Below are 19394 nucleotides of genomic sequence, written 5' to 3' on the forward strand. Positions count from 1 at the left end.
TCAGTGTTATCGAAAGTCGCTTCTTTCGATTTTGAAATTTCAAACGAACACTTACGGATAAATTCAGTATTGTTCCATCCTGTAGAACCAGATAGTACTTATAGATTAAGGTTAAAATATTGGTTATCTTTTTGCTCGATTATAAAATGGACAACGGAATAGTAAACCCGTTAAGTGCAGTTATTTTTTTACTTATTTTTCATTGTGTGTACACAGAATCACCATCAACTACGGAATCAAGTAAGCCATATTAACTTATAATACCGTAACCTATAAAATGTGTATTATAAAATATACTGACTTTGATGACAAAGGATACGGATGAAAATTGAGTTAAGAAAATTGAGAAAAGTGAGAAAAGTTAATTTTGTTCTGTTTTTATGTCATAGCAACATCCGTATATTTATAACAGTTTTTCACTGAACAATTCAATTTTGTTTTATTCGTCTCATGAAAACGTTAACAATTGTTATTTGTTGGCGTTCTGCTTTTTACGTTATAAAAAATATTTAATTTTGAAAGCCTTTTATTTTACTCATATTTTACTTATATTTTGTTGATAAGAATAAATTCTAAAGAGATACCTAGGCTTTTATTTGTTTAATTTTCTTTATTTGACCTTTCTAGTACACTTTTTAAAGCCAGGAGATGTTATTGAAAATAACAAGCCTGGATTACAAACTTTCTGTCATAGTGCCAAACCAAAACATGTGAGATATATGTGGGGAAGTTTAACAGTAAGAAATAAGTTTGGAATTCATGTAAAACATGTATCTACATCTCTATGATGTTACATTTAGTTGTATTTTATACGTTATAGATCTACTTAAGAACAAATATAGAAAACTATGACCTTTACAATGGGAAAACTCCTGAAGAAGTAATGCAAATGCACGATGACAATCATAGGTCCTGGAATTTTAATATATTTAGCATACAGAAGAATAAAAAATTCAAAATTAATCCTTTCGAAGATGTATGTATTGGTATATATGTGCATCCCTCCAATTTGCACAAATATACAGTGAGCATGATAGAAACACGTGAGTGTGTCAAAGCAATGAAATATTTTGTGGTATAAATGAAAGGCGCTTAAATTCTTGTATAAACAGGTACCGATAGCTCCATATTAATAATGATGATGGCAGGCGCTGCATTATTTTTGGGCGCTTATAATCTCAGTAAAAATACTCTATTTTATTATTTGATCAGTATAATGCTTGGAATCACCACCTCGATTATAATTTTAGTGTACTTCATTAGTAAATTTTTACTAAAGGTAAATAGCTTTTGTACAAGTTTTATTCACACGTGTAGCTTGCTACGTCGCATTTTTAAAAATTAATGTCTATACACAATTTAAGGGTAAGATGATGTATATCACGGTCCTCACTGGTTGGACAATGAGTTTTTATCTATTTCAAATGTTATGGGAAAATACCCAACTAATCATCGTGCAGTATAGGGAATGGGTGGCGTGGTACATTTTAATCACGTCTGTCATCAGTTTTGTCATTTCTTATCGGTTTGGTCCAATTACGAATGTTAGGACGAAAAGACTTATACAGTGGTTCTTGCAGGTTTGTAGACTAATGCGTTTGAAAAAATTAACGGTTCAAAGTTCGCTTGTTCTCATTTAATGTTCTTCTTTTCGTTTACTTAGATAATAGGATTGATTACCATGTATTATAGCAGTTATTTACGCGAAGCATCAGCCTTTTTTTGTATCTTAATTCTCTTACTTTATAAGTCTCCTACTGTATTAACTCAAAAAGGCAGAACTTACTGGTAAGTTATTCGATGATATCAGCGTTATTAAGCTTTTTAGCAAGCTTGCTTCAGTGTTTGCTTTCAGTGTTACTCATATTGCTTCTTTATCTAATCGTTCGTTCCTTATATCTATATTTTCAATGTTACAATTAAAAATGTCTGTTAACTCCCCGTGGACAAGCATATTTTTTGCAGCTTTCATGGGCAATCTGGGTCATTATGTCCATAACTTTACTGTTCTACTGTTTTACTGTTCTTGACTTTCAAAAAAATCTGAACAAAATTTTGTGATGTTTATCAAAACCACTAGTTTAGTACATAATAGCTTTTTCAGTCGAACGTTTAAAGGATTACTTAGCAAAAATCGAAATTCGCAAAAAGGTTTATAAAAAGATGGGAATTTATTAAAAAATAAATATTTGTACAATATACAGATATAAAAAAAAGTGATTGCATGACTTTGAACCTCTTGTGGTGATCTCTTAGAAAACTATATGTACATTTGCGATGAGTTTAAGAAGTATAATATACTTTAAAACTTGAATTTGGAGGAGTTTTGGAACAACAATGCAGAAAAAAGCCGGTATATTTATTGCAAAATGTTACTTCAAATGTACTGATAGAGGGCAATCTCACCTTTTCCTATATATATTAATGGCAGTCGATCTTGGTTTGCGAGATATTTGTGAAAAACTGTTGTTACTACTACTACGGTGAATTCTGAATATAATTATGTGTCTGTGTCAGCATTGGATGCCGGTCGCTATACGCAGCACTAATACTTACACTCTGATATACAATTTCATTTGTATTACAGCAATCATACAAGGCGAAAAAAAAGAAAGCTTCCATGGTAGTAGGAGAGCAAGAAAAGAAAGAATTATTTACTTTCTAAACTATTGATCTGCTTCGGAACAAAGTGATTCGCACCAAATTCTTTTTGGTTTTAAAGACCCATTTACTTCTTATTTTTTTTATGTATTCTCCCTTCCCTTCGAAGACATTCAAAAGTGAAATTTCACCTCAGCCACGAACGACCCAGGTTGTCCACTGTGGGTTGATATCAATTATAATTGCTATTCCGCTCATATTCTACTTATTGTTAATATTTTAATTTGTGTTAATAAATCGTTCTATATTACTTCGTAGCATTTTGTTATTTCGGTTAAAAGGACACATAAAATAAAGGTCAATTAGACTATCTCACCTATTCCATTTTTATCACTTTTAATTGTTTGATAAATATTCGATAAATATTTTGAATGCATTTTCATTATACTTATCGAAGCTAGAGTTTGATATGAATAGCGATCTTTGATAATTGCTAATAGCGATAGACAGTAGTGTGTAACCGTAACAAGAATAGTAAGAATAGTAGTAGCGATAGCGATGGTAATAATAACGACAGCATTAGTATTATCGTTTAGAAAAGCAACACCGTATGTTACATGTATACACCTGTTCGAAATCAGGATGAACATGTTTCCTGAGAGAAGAAAATTATTGACAGAAGACCAGTATCGTGAAGAAGGAATAAGAGAAACGAACAAAGCGTTGAACGAGCTAAAAGAATATTGCGTTAGTCCTAAATGTAATCCATGGAAAACGACTTTAATATTAAAAGATCCGATAAGGTTATTATATTATGTATTAGTTAAAAGCTGGTGTGCGTTTACGAAGATTAATCGTGATGCAGTCGCGATAATATATTCGCGAATGTAACGTAATTTAACACACGTGCTTCTAGGTTTGCCAGGTTTATGGAAGGTGAATCACATTTATCCGAAGGCGAGTCTCGGGAACACGACGCAGAGATCACAAGAATTATAGAGGAATGTGAATATACGGATGATGAGGATGATACGCTATAAAATGTACATAGGAGTCATTTATTTCGGTAAAAGAACGACCAACGAGTACAAAAACCTTGTACACCGTTCATTATGGAAACTTTTCAAGTACAAAATTTTTTACTCTGAAATATTGTACTTACTAATTTACTATATAACTAGAGATTGCATATTTTTTTATTATATCGATTGCGTGGTTGTGAAATAAAGTTGTTAATTATGATATTTGTTACGTGCATTGTGCGATTCTATCGAGCAGATTTACTCAATCGCGCCACGATCCTTCGAATCTCGTTGCAACCCTAATCGCGATCGTATTCTTATCTGGTTCGCGTGACTGCGGTCCTTTGCATGTATTTGCCCTATGTATCGTTATGTTGTTTGCTCCAGTTACATTTCTGCGAATGTCACTTTATATTTCACGAGGTTCATTTATAAAAGCACGAAGAGAAAGAGGAGAACAACAACAACAAGCATACTTCTTCTTTCTCTCTCATTTTCTTCAAACAAAATTCTGTGAAACTCGGAAAAACCATGCAATCTGTTCTATCGCGGGATGAACGAGGAACAGCGAGAGCTTTATTAAAATAAAGGAACTTTTTGCAGTAATTGTTCCACTTGTTCCTTTTTATTTTTATTCTCTCTCTTTTCTTTTTCATAACGATACATCGGATAAAAGCGTAAAATTGCCATAAAAGCATCCTCGGTTGATTTTACTTCCCCTTCGGGCTACTATTATTTTGCCATTTTATTCAATCTGGTATTCGCGTATTGTACACAACAGCGGAGTTATTGCTTCCTTTTCAAACAGCTCGATCGAGCAATGTAAGTAGATATCGCAATAAATCAGGGACAACTCGTTTGTACGTGTTTACGATTCGAATTGCTTCATCGTTCTGCAGCTTCTCATTAGTTTCTCCTGATCCGCTATCTTCCTTTAAAAAATCCTACCGAGTACGATAACGCGAAACTTTCGTTTGCCTTCGTCTTTGTGAAACGACATCCAAGTCTTGGTACAGGCATATTTTTTATAGCATTTGATATATCAAAACGTTCACATGGCAAATACAATATTCACGTTCAAGCGAAAACAACGGATTAATTGATTAATCGATCAACGAGAGTCAAGAGCGATCGAGAACAAACGGGTTGCAAAGTTGTCGTTGCAAGGGCGTTGTTGCTCGTATTGCCATAAGCGAAGATAAGCGTTGGGTTTCTGACACTTCATCGAGAGTACGCGTTCAATTGCTTCTCACGGCGTACAATAGACTCTCGTAGGTCTTGTACTTGCACACGAGTTGCTTTCTCCGACCCACGGCAAATTGTCATCGAGCGATGAACAACACCGACAGGTGGTCTTCAATCGGGCACCTTGCAAAAAACCTGAACGCGCACGTATGCGGCTTCGGTGCGTTTGCTCGGTTGATCATATTGGATTACAAAGTGCCATGGAACGGCCAAGGGTCACGATTAACTTTTGCTTTTCGCACGGTCCAACCTTCTTTCCACCGTAATTTCTCTTCATACGTGGTGCGACTGTTAGAACAGAGGATTCTGGATTGTGTGGAAAAATTTCGTGGTAAAGAACGAATGCTCGGCTCGGGGGACATAGAAGACGTTTCGTATAGAACGTGCTATATCAAAAAGCAAATTGTAGTCGGTCGAGTGTCCGGGGGAAGCCACGTGATCGGCAGGTGGGATTGGTAACGGTCCAAAGGGCAGAAGCAGGATCAATAAGAAAAAGACTGGTTCTCCGTGATGCATGGTGCACCTGCTCTTCGGAGAGACACGAGGAGAGCGGATCCGATCTCGTCCACGATTCTTCGTCAAAAATCTCGAATCGTTTCATTGTCGGAAGCGACAGCGACGTTCCAGCACGTATATAGCGAAATAGGTATCGTTCGAGTCGCTTGAGCTTCGACCTTTTGAAATTCATAGATTTGTATTTCGTCTCGTTGAACGAGGAATCGAACAGAAGAATCACGATCGAAAGCAATTGGAAGTAGCAGAGTCGTTGAAACCCGATTCCAGTGAAATTGATGGACGTAAGCACGGCTTAATGGGAAACGATCGTGTTCGAAAGACGGTGTTATAAGAGAGCAGAGGAAGTTAGTAAGATAGAAGAGCTTGTTTTCTTTCGAGAGTCTCTGCAAGGACTATGGTTAAGATCCCAGCCAGCGTATGCCATCTGCCAACTAGTTCTTTGGATGCCAGTCGCCCTTTAGTTTACCAGCGCGCAAGAAGTAGCTCGCTGCCCTTTAAATCGGCTCTACTTTGGCAATCACGATCAGCTGCCTAGTCGGCGTCTCTCCCGTAGCTTCTTTTTCCTTACCATCCTCTTCTTGTTCCGTATTCTTCCGCTTACTTCCTTCGCGATTGTTCCCTTCCTCTCTAACCCTTTCTTCTTTTCGCTATAGGCGATCCGCACTGAAAATGTCTGTATGTTCCGTTTTTTGATAAATCGACACGCGTGTTTACGGTACATAATGGAAAAAATATCGCGTAATACGTACAATGTATTTTTATTGCTCGGGGATCACGAGTTACGAAGCCGTAGCACTTTTATCTATTTGAAACTCGTCTGGTTTAATCGTCGACAACCGTAAAATTATTTCACTCGCGGGTATTGGATTTTTTGTGGTTACACTGCAAATATGGATACCCCAGTTCCAGCGAGCTTTAGCTTGAACCGTGGAGATCGCGCTTCGACGCGCACGCGAATATATCCCTTGATATTTTAGTCTTCGGTCTTTTTTACTGTTAGAAGAGAGCGTTCAAGAAGAATACGAATATCGCAGCGAGTCGAATTCGTTAAATCCAAGCATTCGATTTCCCTGAATTTGTTCATTGTAACTATATTGGACGACGATGCGTTTAAAGAACGAAGAACTCGAAAAGTATCGTCTATTTCCTTGGATTCGCGAGTCGATTTGTACCGAATCCGGGACTCGAAAGATAATGGATATAATAACATCGATGGTATAGTGATCTTTATCTTATTGGACGTGATTTATTTAGAGTGATCGAAACAGAGAACGATGACTGTTTAATCAGAGCTATTCCTTAACACGTTGAATGCCATGGGAGTCACCGGTGATCGGCGCACCAAGTTTGGTAGAAATACATAATTTGGACAAATGTCGATAGTTATACATTTTTTATTATTACCATCGTTACTACGATGATGTGACGAAATTAATGCAGTATAAAACATGTAAAAATAGTTTTATTTATACACGAAATATAGACCTATTATGCGCAGCATAAGCCCCCAGCAGTGGCTGTCGAACATGGAAGAAAACCGTTTTCTCCGTGTTTTACCTTAATAAACAATAACCCTAAGGAAGGTTTCTATTCGAAAGATGTTTGATAACAATTAAGGGTCCCGGCAGTAAAGTATAAAGTGCTAAACCTTCCGAGGGTTCTTTAGGATTATTGCGGGTCCGAATAAGAATATGGTAGGTAGGTCAGCACGTAACGATATAGAACAGTTATTTAGCAACGCGAAGAAGCGATATAGAATAATTGATAATCGGAAAAAATAAGTGAATCGAGCGAAATTGCTGACAGGTGATCTTAGTGAGATAAATTCTTGTGGTAATATCTCAACGTTGTACGTATCGCGTAATAAAAGATTCATCGTGGTGCAAACCTTGCAAAACTGGCGTGGCATTCAACATGTTAATGTAGCAATGTGATAAAACTAAAACGACTAAATTTGTACAACTACTGGACTTCTGAGTGACAACTCACCACTCAGAACTCACAGCTAACAATTCGCAACAACTCGAGAACTAACGAGTAACGACTAATTCGCAACTTACTCGTAACCGACTATACTCTTCGCGAAAACGTCCTTTTATACAACGATTTTCGGTATCCGATTATTCGGTATGTGTTTTACAGCTGTTAATGGCCCAAGATGGTTACGTGCACCTTTTCAATTACCCATTATCCTAAAAGGCCACGGGCATATGGCCTAATGGGATTTTCCATCCTTGCCGGCCCGTCAGCACTTTCAACATTTTCTACCTGTAGTTCATCGGCATTTTTCCCGTGGCTTTTCCACGATATCACAATAGAAGGATGAAGCGTGACACAATTTGGCACATGACTTTTCACGTAAGGATTTTTGATACGTTCGATAAAATAGGAACGATAGGTGCTATCGGCGATTGTTACTCGCTAAGGTCAATATCGCTAGAGAAAAGGGGACGAAAAGAGAGAGAGAGAGAGAGAGAGTGCACATTGAGAAAGACAGGTTTAGCAGCGTGAAAGCAAAAGGTGAGACGGATGAATATGTTAGCAATCCCGTTGCGGGCTCGTAACCAAGAGTTACTCACGATTCCGACCCTCATCAGCACACAATTACTTTCTTTGCTTCGACGTAATGTCGTTCAACCGGGATTCTGGGATTTTCAAAAGACCTTTACAACTCCGAGTCAAACAATGTCCGTAGCAAGTATCAATTTAGTCATTTACTCGATTGGCGTGTTTAAACGTTTACCATGAAAGCAGTTATTCGATGCAGACGAAACATTCGTACAAGTTGAATTCATAAATGTAAAACGTAGCAGAAGGTTAAACGAAAAGACTCTGTGACACGGTATCGATAATTCGCGGCGGAAATATTTCTATCGATGAAAATTCGTTCCGGACGTTAAGGATCGACTTCGTTGATAGGAGGAAATGGAATCGACAGGGTAAACCAGAGCAAATGCTATTACAGGTGAATATCTCTGGGGTGAATAAACGTTTCTGAAAATGATCCAACAATGGGGCAAAGTACGCGTATCGAATGTAATGATTTTTCCAAATACGGAAGAACGATTGATTGTTCGATAGAAAGAATAGAATTGTTTAAACTATCGTCAACCAGATATCGTTAATCTACTTGCATCTTGTTCGATTCGATCGACGAATTATTGCCACGTTCGCAACATTGTTATCGTTCTTTCTCGAATAACCGATCTCGATCGATTTCCGGGTATGAACGTCATCGATAAGAACTGTAAAGACCGGTTCATAGAAAGCAAAGCAGCGAAGGGAAAGTAAAGAGGAGCGAAGAAGGATACCGGCTCCCATCTCGTATTCACGATAAAAATATGGTGTTTGAAAAAACGTTGGAGTTTTCAGGACCAACGACGAACGTAAAAAACGGTCGAACATGATCGTTCGAGACACACGCTCTTTCGTTTGTGCGAATGTACGAACGTTTGTGGAGTACCTATTCGCCAAGGAAAAATAGAGAAAACAGAGAAAAGGAACGCGTTTCTGTGCATACGTAGTACACGCATACTTGTTACCAAACGTACATATGCATGCACGTATTTGTTTCAACATCGAAACTCGAAAATTGAAAAAGTTCAACGATGTTTTCCACGGACTAGTAGTTGGTTGACTGGATTACACCATTTTCCAGTTTCGTCCGTGCATTGCACACTTGCGGGACTTTGGCGTTTAAAGTTGCGTCTATTCCCTGAAGCAAGCGTTCCAAATAATTGACGATCCCACGTTCCTAGTTTACATTACGGTTCAATTTACCGAGTAAACTAATTGTAAGCACGTTGCTATCGTTAAATATAACAATTCTGATACTTGTACAGTTTCACTCGCAAGTGTATGTATACGATATCATCGATTGTTCTAGCTGGTACTGTCCAACGAACGTACACGACATAATGGCTTCGTAATGACATAACAGTAGAAAAGCAACTCCGCCACCGTTGATTAATCGGCGTGGGCGTCTTACGGAAAAAACTACCGTTAGATTCGGCAAACGAACATAATTATCATAAACACGCAAAACTAGTTGGACACGAAACAAGATCATCAAAGATAATTTAGCCTAACCAATGACAAGCCTAGTTCCTTCTGGCGAATAGACCAGTTCGACTGTATGGGTGGTTGCGCCTTTTCACGAGTCGCTAATTTCATAACTCGTTCGAGAAGCGTGGCTTGTGTATCGGTATGCGATACATTCACTTTTTGTAAAAAAGAAAAGAGTATATATTAATCTATTGGAAGCATCGCATCGTTATATCACCTATTTTTTTCGATTCCGCGTTCAAGCAGCTCGAGCGTGTAAAACGCGGAGCGTAAGCTACGGCGTAATCGCTGTAACTTCGATTACGCGTAATTAAGATTTCCACGTCGATACTGGAGACGATGTAACTATTTTGCTGAAACGAATATCGAACAATGACAAATGGAAAACAGCTTAAAAACTATCGGGAACAGAATACAAAGGGACTATAAGGAATTCGATTACAGGTAGATTCGCTTGTTATCCGGAAAAAAGGAGAAGAGCAAGGAAAAGAAAGTCGATAAAATAGTAGAATCGGCGGTGGTGTCGAGCGTGAGGAGAACCCCTGTAGCGCAAGGAGTGGGGGAAGGATAGAGCTCGACGAGCCAATGAAGAGAGGAAGTGCGCGGCGCAGATGCGTGGTACATTCGATGCGCCGGGCTGGTCAGAGCAAGCGTGGACGTGTACCGCGTCGGATCCTTTCGATTTTTCGCTCGATTCTTTGCTCGTTTTTCCACTTACGACCGCGTTGCGAGTCACACGGCTGCCAGACTCGGACCGATAGCTTCCTAGTTACGCGAGTGCTTCGAACCCGATCGGTTCTTCTTGCCGTTCTCGAATCTTAATCGCCGAAATACGTACGTACTACGGGGAATCGAGAAAACTTCCGGGATTGGAAGGTGAATCGAGCCGGAGTATCGACGATCGACACAGTGCGGACGAATCACACGTGCAGTGACATTGGTATCGAATTTTGAGCGATCAATCGAGATTTCTCCGTCGTTCGTCCATTCGGTTGGACGTAAGACGTACCGCGTGTCGAGTTCGTAGGATTCTAAGTTTCGCTCACGAAACATCTGCGATGATCATAAGAGTGAGAATTCGAGTGACGCTATATATTAGCGACACTGTCTTTCGTTCTATACGTTTTTGGTACTCGCTTTTACTTGGACCCGAACGCATTGCGGCTATTTTGAACGAGTAGACCAATAGCACCGGTAAGAATGTAAAGATTGGTCGGACAGAAGAACCGCGAGTGTCAGTAGTTTACAGTGTCCGGTGAATTTGACTTTTCGAAAGGCATCTACGCTCGCTGGAAGTCGCCAACGTCGAACCAGGATTGGAGCAGAAAGGTCAGTGTGCGTTTCATTGTGTTTCATTTATCGATCGTTGCGGCATACTTTACTATACGTAGAAACACGAAATACAATATACGAAACAACGAGATATCGGAACGACCAGATATATGTGAAAATTATCAGTTTCGTCTTGTCTACGATCGAACGAAACGATATATAGAAAATGTGGGTCAAATCGAATCTTTCGAAGATCGAGTATCGAAAATCGACGTGGATTCGCGTGAGAACAGACGAGATCGGTGGACGTTCCGATGGAACCTCGTTAGTTTTTTTTTCTTAACGAAACGAAATGCCAGAAACGTGACTGTTGAGCGGTAGTTGAGAAGTAGTCGGGGTGTAATTAAGATCGATAGCTGGAGATTAGATTGTTCCGGGGAAAAGGGAGTAGCTGAAAGGGGGTGCAGAGACGAGAGAATTCGGGATCGAAGGATGGTGGAGAGAAGGTGGTTGCGCTGAAACAAGCGTACGCGGTGAGCGGAGGAACGTTGCGTGCAGGAACGAGGCTCGTTTCGTTTCTGCAATACCAACGATGCGATACAAGTGTGACTATCGCGCGTTCACCTACGATTATCACTGTCAAGGGGGTTTAACAGATTTAATGGAACGTTTCCAACTTCTTTTCCGTCGCTCTACTTTTATTCTTTCCGTCCCTACGAGCGTGCGTACGCCCAATGATTAATTCATGCTTACCTCCGCGTCAACGATTTCATTTTGCACGCAGTACTTGCAGCTTGAATCGGATTAGGTTACGTCGTAAGTTCTCCTCGTGTAAACTGGCTTACTGTCGGAGTTACGTGTTCCGTACTTGGTTTACTAATATTCCACGTTACGTAAATGGACCATGCGACCCATTCTTTCGTATTGGAGCTAAATACGCGTGTTTACGTCCTCTCCGATATTTCCAAAATGTCGCTCGTTGTAATTTCAAAGTATCGAGGACGTTAAAATATCGTATCAACATAGTCGAGCTTCTCGAATATAATCGAATATAGCGTGATATCTCAGAAAAGAAACTCTGTTTTCATAAATTCGCGTATTTCGTGGACGAAGTGGAGTTTCGATCGATTTATCTTCTAAGAGTCTGCCGTGGTATCCGATCCTGATACCTCTCTGATCCTCCTTTCTCTCCTTCTCTTCTTCTCTTTCGTTTAGCCTGTGAATTCTTCTAATTGCACTCGTCAACGAAAAAGACAGCACGCGTCGTTTCGATTGCTCTTTCGCACGCGCGATCTTACGATCGATTTATTCCCATCGAACGGTACGTTCGTTCGATCGACTTTGGACGTTAATGAACGACGGAACGAGCGCGCATCGAAGATTGATAATCGACGTCGGTCGTTCCCGTGAAAGTCAACGTACCGTAAAGTTCTCGGTTCATTCATCGTTCCCACGTTGCGTAATAATCGTTGCTGGCACGTGCCACGTGCGACATACAGACGTTACCGGTTCACGGAAGCGTTGTCGTTTAGCCGGTACGCTCAGTAGCCGATTTACCGAAAATCGTCTACATTTAACGGTATTTCTACGTTTCTCTCGGAGAACCGCTCGGAATGCGGCCCAGACACGGCACGATACGATCAAACGATCAGACGATCGAGTTAAAATCGATCCTCTTAAAAGCTACGCCGATCGTACTACGCTTCTTGTAAAACTCTGGTTCGAGATCAGGGATTAGGTCGTCTACGAGGTATCGGGTTGAACGCGGGTTAGACGATGGTAGAAAGAACGATACCGGTTTCCCTCTTCGAGGTAATGTTTACCACTCTTTCCCTATCTCCGAGCATACAGCTATACAAGTCGTGTATATTAAAGCAACTCGCGGAAGAGGATCGTCGAGAGGTTACGTCGTTACTTATCAAAAGCTACTCCCGGTCTTTCACATTCCCTGTTCTGCCCTGTTCTTACCTCCGACTACTTTACCGCTTTCTTGCCTTGCAAAATGATCGAGCTTTAGCCTCGATGACAGTGGAGCACTCTCTTGCCTCCTTTTTAAGAAATCCAGCTGGAGAGATGAACGTAACGAGGAACAATATCACAGAGACAGCGAGATTTCGAAAGTTTCCGTCGAAAGCGCGCAACTTATTCGTAAAAATTTTCCGTCGCGAATATTCCATTACTTTCGGATATTTAAAGGTGTAAAGATACCCGGAATGAGTATAATATTCGTTCGAATATTTGACGCGTTTAGTACCATCGTTTTACTTCTGTTCACGAAGATGCAAGATTGCTTAAATATATATAATACATGTAAGTATGTCAACGAAAGCCAGCGAGTCAAACCATCGACTAATATCGCGGACGAGGCAGTTTAACGATATCGACTCCGCGGCATAATAGATCGTTCGGTGAAGGAGGCTCGTTATTGATAATTAATCTCATTACGAGGTTCTAGCGTAGCGGCGATGGAAAAGGACCGATCGGCTCCCTCGAAATCGAATATAATAGCCTTTTCATCGGTTCTTTTTTCACGCACCTTTCATCGCGTATGCCGTCTGCACTGCCGGAGTTAAACTTTTCTTCGCGGACAATATCACCATTTATTATAGCGAACAGTTTTATTCAGCGTATTCTCGTTCGAAAGAGCGCGCAAGGACGAATCTTTTGTAGAAGAAAGTTATCGAAAGCGATTTATTTCGCGGTCGGTGCTAAGCTCGACTGGCCTCTACGCGATGAGAAACGAAATTGGATTTTGAAATGCTTCAAATGGACGACCGTATCGTGACTAATTTTCGTGCTAACTAATTTTCAGCGTATATACTCGTATGTATATGTAACGACCTCGAAATCCTTTTTCTTCGTTCTACGTGATCGCGTTACGGGCTTTGTAAACGTTTCGAGCTTCAAAGCAACCTTGTGTGTATATGTGTATACCGGCTTCCGGTTTCCGATCAATCTAAAAATCGTTCACGACTATGCTTCCGGCGGAGCGTGTATCGTGGCATGGTAACCTTCGACGAAGAATCCGAGACGAACGATTCGAAGGATAGTCGTCCCTTTATCTCGTCGAAACTTTTTCCGCCACTTTTTAAATACAAAGTGTATTTGATTAAAAATGTATGCAGTTTAAAAAATATTTCATCTTCGTATAAGAAAAGCTAATAAGTATATATTAAACACGAACAGGTATACATTATGTAGGACGATGTTACAAACGGGAAATTTATAGAGCTATATTTGACGGCTTGCCCGAGTCTCCCCTGTGTTGCACTGCGAAAGGGTTGAAATAATTATACGGAGGTTTGCTTAATATGAAACTTTCTTTGGAAGGAGCACCGCCGAGACGTACATATTTTGTGCACGCAACAGGCTATCCTGGCACTTATACGATCTGGGCAGTACGATTACTCTCATACAGCGATATTTTTCTTGTCTTCGTAATTTATGAGCGTAATATCGAGTAACGCGTAACGCCGCAGCTTTCATAGACTGCCATAAATTCTTTACTGCACGCCTAGGTCGTTAGAAAATTGACGAAGGAATAACTATTCGACGATCGATTTCCTACAGGTCCAGTTTTTACGAATTACTATACGCCTTTTACCGCATGTCCAAGACGATCGAGTATCGGAAAGAAAATAATTAATTCTTTACCGATAGATTTGCTCGCGGCTTTAAATCGCTGCAACACGAGTATTTCGAGGCATTCGTAGAGACGACGAGTAATAAGTAGTTGAAGGAGAAGGAAGGAAATCGATTCGTGGTTAAACGATCGAACGGATAACAAAACGCGTTCTTCGAGAAACGAGTGCATCCTTCCGTAGTTATGCATTCGTTGGAGCGCAAAGAGCAGGCTACGGGGTTATTTTTGTCGTTTCGTCCACACGGGAAGGAGACCATCCCGGATAAATTTATCGCTCTACGACTCGGTGTCGGTGGCAATTTCGGGATAGGCTTTTATAGAAAAACGCGAGCGCTCGTTCCAGCGCTGTTTCATCGAATTATCGCCACGTACCACCGAACGTCGCAACAGCCTCCATACGCCACTTTGAAGTTTCAAACTATCGTTTAACGATGCTTTCAAACAAATTGTTCGAAACAAATATTCCAGATCTTTCGTTCATTCGAAAGTTTCAACTGAAAATCAATTTTATTTCAATCGCGCGGCAATTAATTACTCCGAATCGAAGAGAACGCCCCGCCATGAAAACAAAATCAAGCTGGACACAATGGAAGCAGCGCGATTAAAACACGGTAAATTTTCGCGGGCACCGAGCCAAGTGCGCTCGTACGTTCGCGCTAATCGAACTCTTTCTTTCCGATCGCATGTCGCTAATTGCACGCTGGGACTATCGTGCTTCCGTATATCGTGTTCCGTACGCACAGGTTCATCGAAATATTCGATCATTTGTAGACACCTTTTACGAATATATTATGTGTGTCGTATGAAACATTTTCAAAGTTACGACTATTCGTGCCGTGTATATTAATATTTCGTCAAATATATATTTTATACGTATACATTTTCGAATTGCTTTCGAATTTGGCCAATATAATCGTGACGACCGAGTCTCGTCATGACTAACGTCGATACGATAACGTTTCGTACAAGGCGTAGAGTACGAACGTAAAAGTTGTCTATGACGATCCTTAACACACTTCCGTGAGCCATCGTAGTATCCTATCGTATACTATTGGTCAACAGTTCGATCAAAGAATTCGTCACGCGACCGCTTTCGATTATTGTTACAACGATCGAGGTCGTTTAGTTCTGTTCGGCGATCGTGTCAGATTTATCGTTACGCCTATTGCTGCAAGTGCTGGGTACAATAGCAGCGCACAAAGGTGATTGTCGTAACGTTCTACCATCGTCGTCTACGGTCCTCGAGAAAATCTCTATACGAATGTTCTATACACGTATGTGTGTATTTGTAGGCAAACGTTCGAACCGAGTATAGTAGTTGGCGAAGGTTGTAGTGGTGGAGGCGTGGATGTGTACGCGCGAAGGGAAAGAGAACGAAAAGCCGGTCTTCGATGGAACACCTGTTCCACAGGTATGCGATCCTTTCCACTCTTCTTTGTGCTTTACCTCTCCGATCCGGATTTCTTCTACGCGTTTCTGAGCTTTGTTACCCCTTTTTGCAGTCGCCATAGGAAGAACGACGTTCGATGCCACGTATCGCGATATAAAATGCCTCGCGTTCCCCTTTCCACGGCTAACCAAAATTCCCCAAATAAATGTTATAATCGACGATCGACGGCACAATCGATTAAACGGATTTAAGGGACGATTTATTAGATCGTAGTATCGTTAGGAGATCGACTCTGTTGTGACAACGACCATACCCAAATCCACGCCATTCCATACTACCTGACCGCTGGGTTTCAACTTGACCTTTGCACATGGCCCAACATTACGCTTTCTCCATTACGTAGGGCAATCAGGATCCTTCCCTTGTCCTTCAACACCTACAAACGCGACATATAAAAACTGCAAGCATCCGACCACGAGACTAGTCTTAGTCTTGAGTCTTGTGTACAGTTGTGGCCGTGATTCGAACAACTGTTTTAACTTCGCTTTAACTACTCCTTTAACTGTTCGACTACTCCTTTTTTATCATTAATTTTACGCCACGCTGTCTTCGCTCGTACTATCAAGTTTCGATGACTTTGGATATTTATGCAAATTCATATTTTTATGGACATAATTCGTATCACTGCGACCGACCGTGTTTTTTATTTTGCTGCCTAGTCCTTTTTCTGCGTTTCATACATATTGTAATTGCTAAATACTCGTAACGATATTTTATTTCTCGGCTAGGCTATATACAACGTGTCGCAATAACCGTACGCAACCGTATATAACTCGTTACGAAGTTAAAGTGGAAGAAGGTGGCTTACGCGAAACTTGTTTACCGATTCATCGCCGTTTTATTGCGTCAAAGCGGCCATCAGACACTCGATTACGATTTTTCGCTACCACCTGGCATTGTACGTTTCACCATATCACGTTCGTCCCAAGCTTTCGTAATTCTTCTTTGCTTTACACGTTGCTACCCTGTTCCAGCAAACGTCAAAGTGCTCGTGCACGACAGCTCTTTTGTTCTGCTCTCGAACGAGAACGCAAACGCCACTGGCAAATCGACGTTCCGGATATACGTGCAATATGTATATCGACATTTATCCATATATGCTATATTTATATCGCGGATGGAAGTCCAATCTATTTCTATATCGCTCGAATATTTCATGACCATTTATTTTCTACGTACGTATCGCATTTCGTTCGAAACTTCGTTCGTCTTCTGTTTCTTTCGCGCGCATAAATAAATAATGCAGCAGTTATTTCTTGACAAATCGAAAGGTTTCGCTTATTTTAATCGTCCGTTTGTTATTACTTCGCTGGAAACTTGGCTTTTGTTTTGTTTCGTTTCGTTCGTGGATATAAACACAATCGATGGTTTTCTTCAAAATGTACGATATCTGCCTTATTTTATTATCGTATATGTTTCTACGGGTTGAGCGATTTTTATTACACTCGAGCAGTTTCTCGTAAGAAAGGAAACATCGAAACAAAGCTGAAGACAAATGACGGAACATCTGTTCCTTCGCAATTCGCATGTCTCTTGAAATTATTTATTTCTCGTTTCACCTCCCGCGATTCACATCTCCTGCTTTAACATTGATTTATAACGTTTGTCGCGCTCGATCCATTATAAACCGCAACGTGTTCCCTATTGTCTTTGCGTCTACTGGGTATCAAGTTAACACGGAGAACGGAGCAGCAACAAAGCAAGGCAAGAGAAAAGTAGTTAAAGAGGAGTGGGGCTAGAAAGAGAGAGAAGGAAGGAAGTTAACGGTAAAACAGAGAAAGTGAAAGAAAAGGGATCGTGCGTTGGGTAGAGAAAGACTAATGCGAGCCTCCATTTACGGCCAGTTTCCCAATTTTACAGACGGCCAAGCTTTATAGAACTTCTCGAAAACCTAATTCTTCTACTACAAATACGAGCAGGATAATATTCCTGCCAAGTTCTCATTATGTCTTTGAAACCTAAGACTTTTCCGTTGCCTGTCGTTACGTCCCGTCGCCCGACCACATATTCTAATCCATCCTTCGATCGAGATGGCTAACAGCTGTTCAAACATATTTGCTCGGATCCGCAACGATCCCAAGGAATCGTTATCGCCACGTATAAAATCCTCTTTACAGCGACAAAATCTATTGGCGTCTTAAGATTTACTTTATCTTGATTGTTTGTCAGCTAACTGTCGACACCCTAATTTTCTACGATGCGTCCTTCGAATCGAGACACTGCTTAGGGTTTATTGCTCGTTACGATAAAACACGAGATAAGCGGCTTTTCCCAGGTACAAGGTTCGAAGGTCGATTTCACCCGTGAGCGACCTTCGGCAGGGGCCGGCCAGCACCTACTGCCTTCGCTTCTCTACCGAAAATTGTAATCGACGAATCCGCTTGTCTCGTGCTTTAGACACATCCATAGCTAGTTTTCCTCCTCGACGTTGTAACGTCAATTCACATGGCCACTGTGACATTAGGGGCCAGATGTGTGCGTGCCCTCACCGCGTACCCTCGATAACTTCAAGGACCCACCATAAACTTAAACTTTTAGTTTATCGTTTCTGTAAGTTTTGTCGGTTTATGGATGGTCGTTGAACAGTCCTTAGGTCTATTGTACGTTCTTACAAATTACGGAGAAAGTAGGTAGTTACTTAATGGGAAAACCTATCTTCATTTATTAACGTGGGCTATAACCAATTGGCATCGCGGATCGTTACCCTCACTTTTCCTAAAGAAAAGTGTGAACGACGAATCCGCGTTGTTAGTTCAAAGGGACACAGCCACACCGAGCTTCCCTCCGTAATAATACGAGAACACCTCGACACTGAAATTACAAACTCTCATCAGTCAACGTCTCGCAGATCAGTCGCGTAAACGGTGGTTATAAACTTGTGTTATTCAATAAAGTTCTATAGAAAAGAAACGCAATTGTCAACTCAGAGTTAAAATCATTCGAACCATCTCTATTATCTTAACCGAAATAGGCGATCGACTGATTCGTGGCGTCGATTACCGTATCTAGACGAGATCTTACAACTCTCGTTGACGCGTTATTCCGCGAATACGGTCGAACATCTGTTTCATCCGTCGATGCCTTTCCCTCATACTCTCGCTCGTATAATCGTTTACGATGCATCTTGTTATGCGGGTTATCTTCAGGGACGATACGTGAAAAATTGGACTAGGTAATATCGCGCAGCAAGCAATATCGTTGCCGCCAAGCAACCGAGCAGGCCACGGCTCTCGTTGTCGATCCTTTGGCAACCTTCTTGCCGTGTGATCGTCGCGACTCGCCTGGTATATACGCTAGTAACACGATAGTCGAAGCTTGGCTGCACAGTTTGGAGCACATTGCTCCGACAACCTCCATTGTTTCTGACCAGTTTATCGTAACCCAACACTTATTGTGCATCAGAATGCCACGCTCTCTTGGTAGCTCGACGACCTGTTCGTCGGTCTGCCTCCCTTCCAGTCTGTGTACCTTTTTGTCTAAGCAGTTCCTCGTCCCTGGCAATTCTTCTTTCCTTCGTTCATTATTTTCTCGTTCTTTTGACGAAGGTGCTCGGTCCTGAAGTAGAATATTCCGCTTTACG

At 40.9% G+C, this 19394-nt stretch overlaps 2 protein-coding genes across 2 annotated transcripts in view; both read left to right on the plus strand.

The window, feature by feature from the left end:
• The first annotated feature begins 57 nt into the window (after window positions 1-57).
• LOC117210543 (nuclear envelope integral membrane protein 1) lies at window positions 58-3845 on the plus strand. Its single transcript, XM_033453670.1, has 8 exons — window positions 58-240; window positions 628-737; window positions 821-1043; window positions 1113-1279; window positions 1365-1580; window positions 1664-1788; window positions 3243-3404; window positions 3518-3845. The coding sequence occupies exons 1-8, from the start codon at window positions 147-149 to the stop codon at window positions 3639-3641; spliced, it is 1221 nt and encodes a 406-aa protein (XP_033309561.1). The 5' UTR covers window positions 58-146; the 3' UTR covers window positions 3642-3845.
• A 6226-nt stretch (window positions 3846-10071) lies between these two features.
• The window catches only part of LOC117210509 (protein tincar), a 33233-nt gene continuing 23910 nt past the window's right edge, over window positions 10072-19394 (plus strand). The window contains exon 1 of the mRNA XM_033453615.1: window positions 10072-10778. The gene's annotated coding sequence lies outside the window, so the exon portion shown is untranslated. The remainder of the gene's footprint in view (window positions 10779-19394) is intronic.

The sequence above is a fragment of the Bombus bifarius genome, unplaced genomic scaffold (assembly GCF_011952205.1).
Source record: "Bombus bifarius isolate JDL3187 unplaced genomic scaffold, Bbif_JDL3187 scf7180000008206, whole genome shotgun sequence".
Classification (NCBI taxonomy): domain Eukaryota; kingdom Metazoa; phylum Arthropoda; class Insecta; order Hymenoptera; family Apidae; genus Bombus; species Bombus bifarius.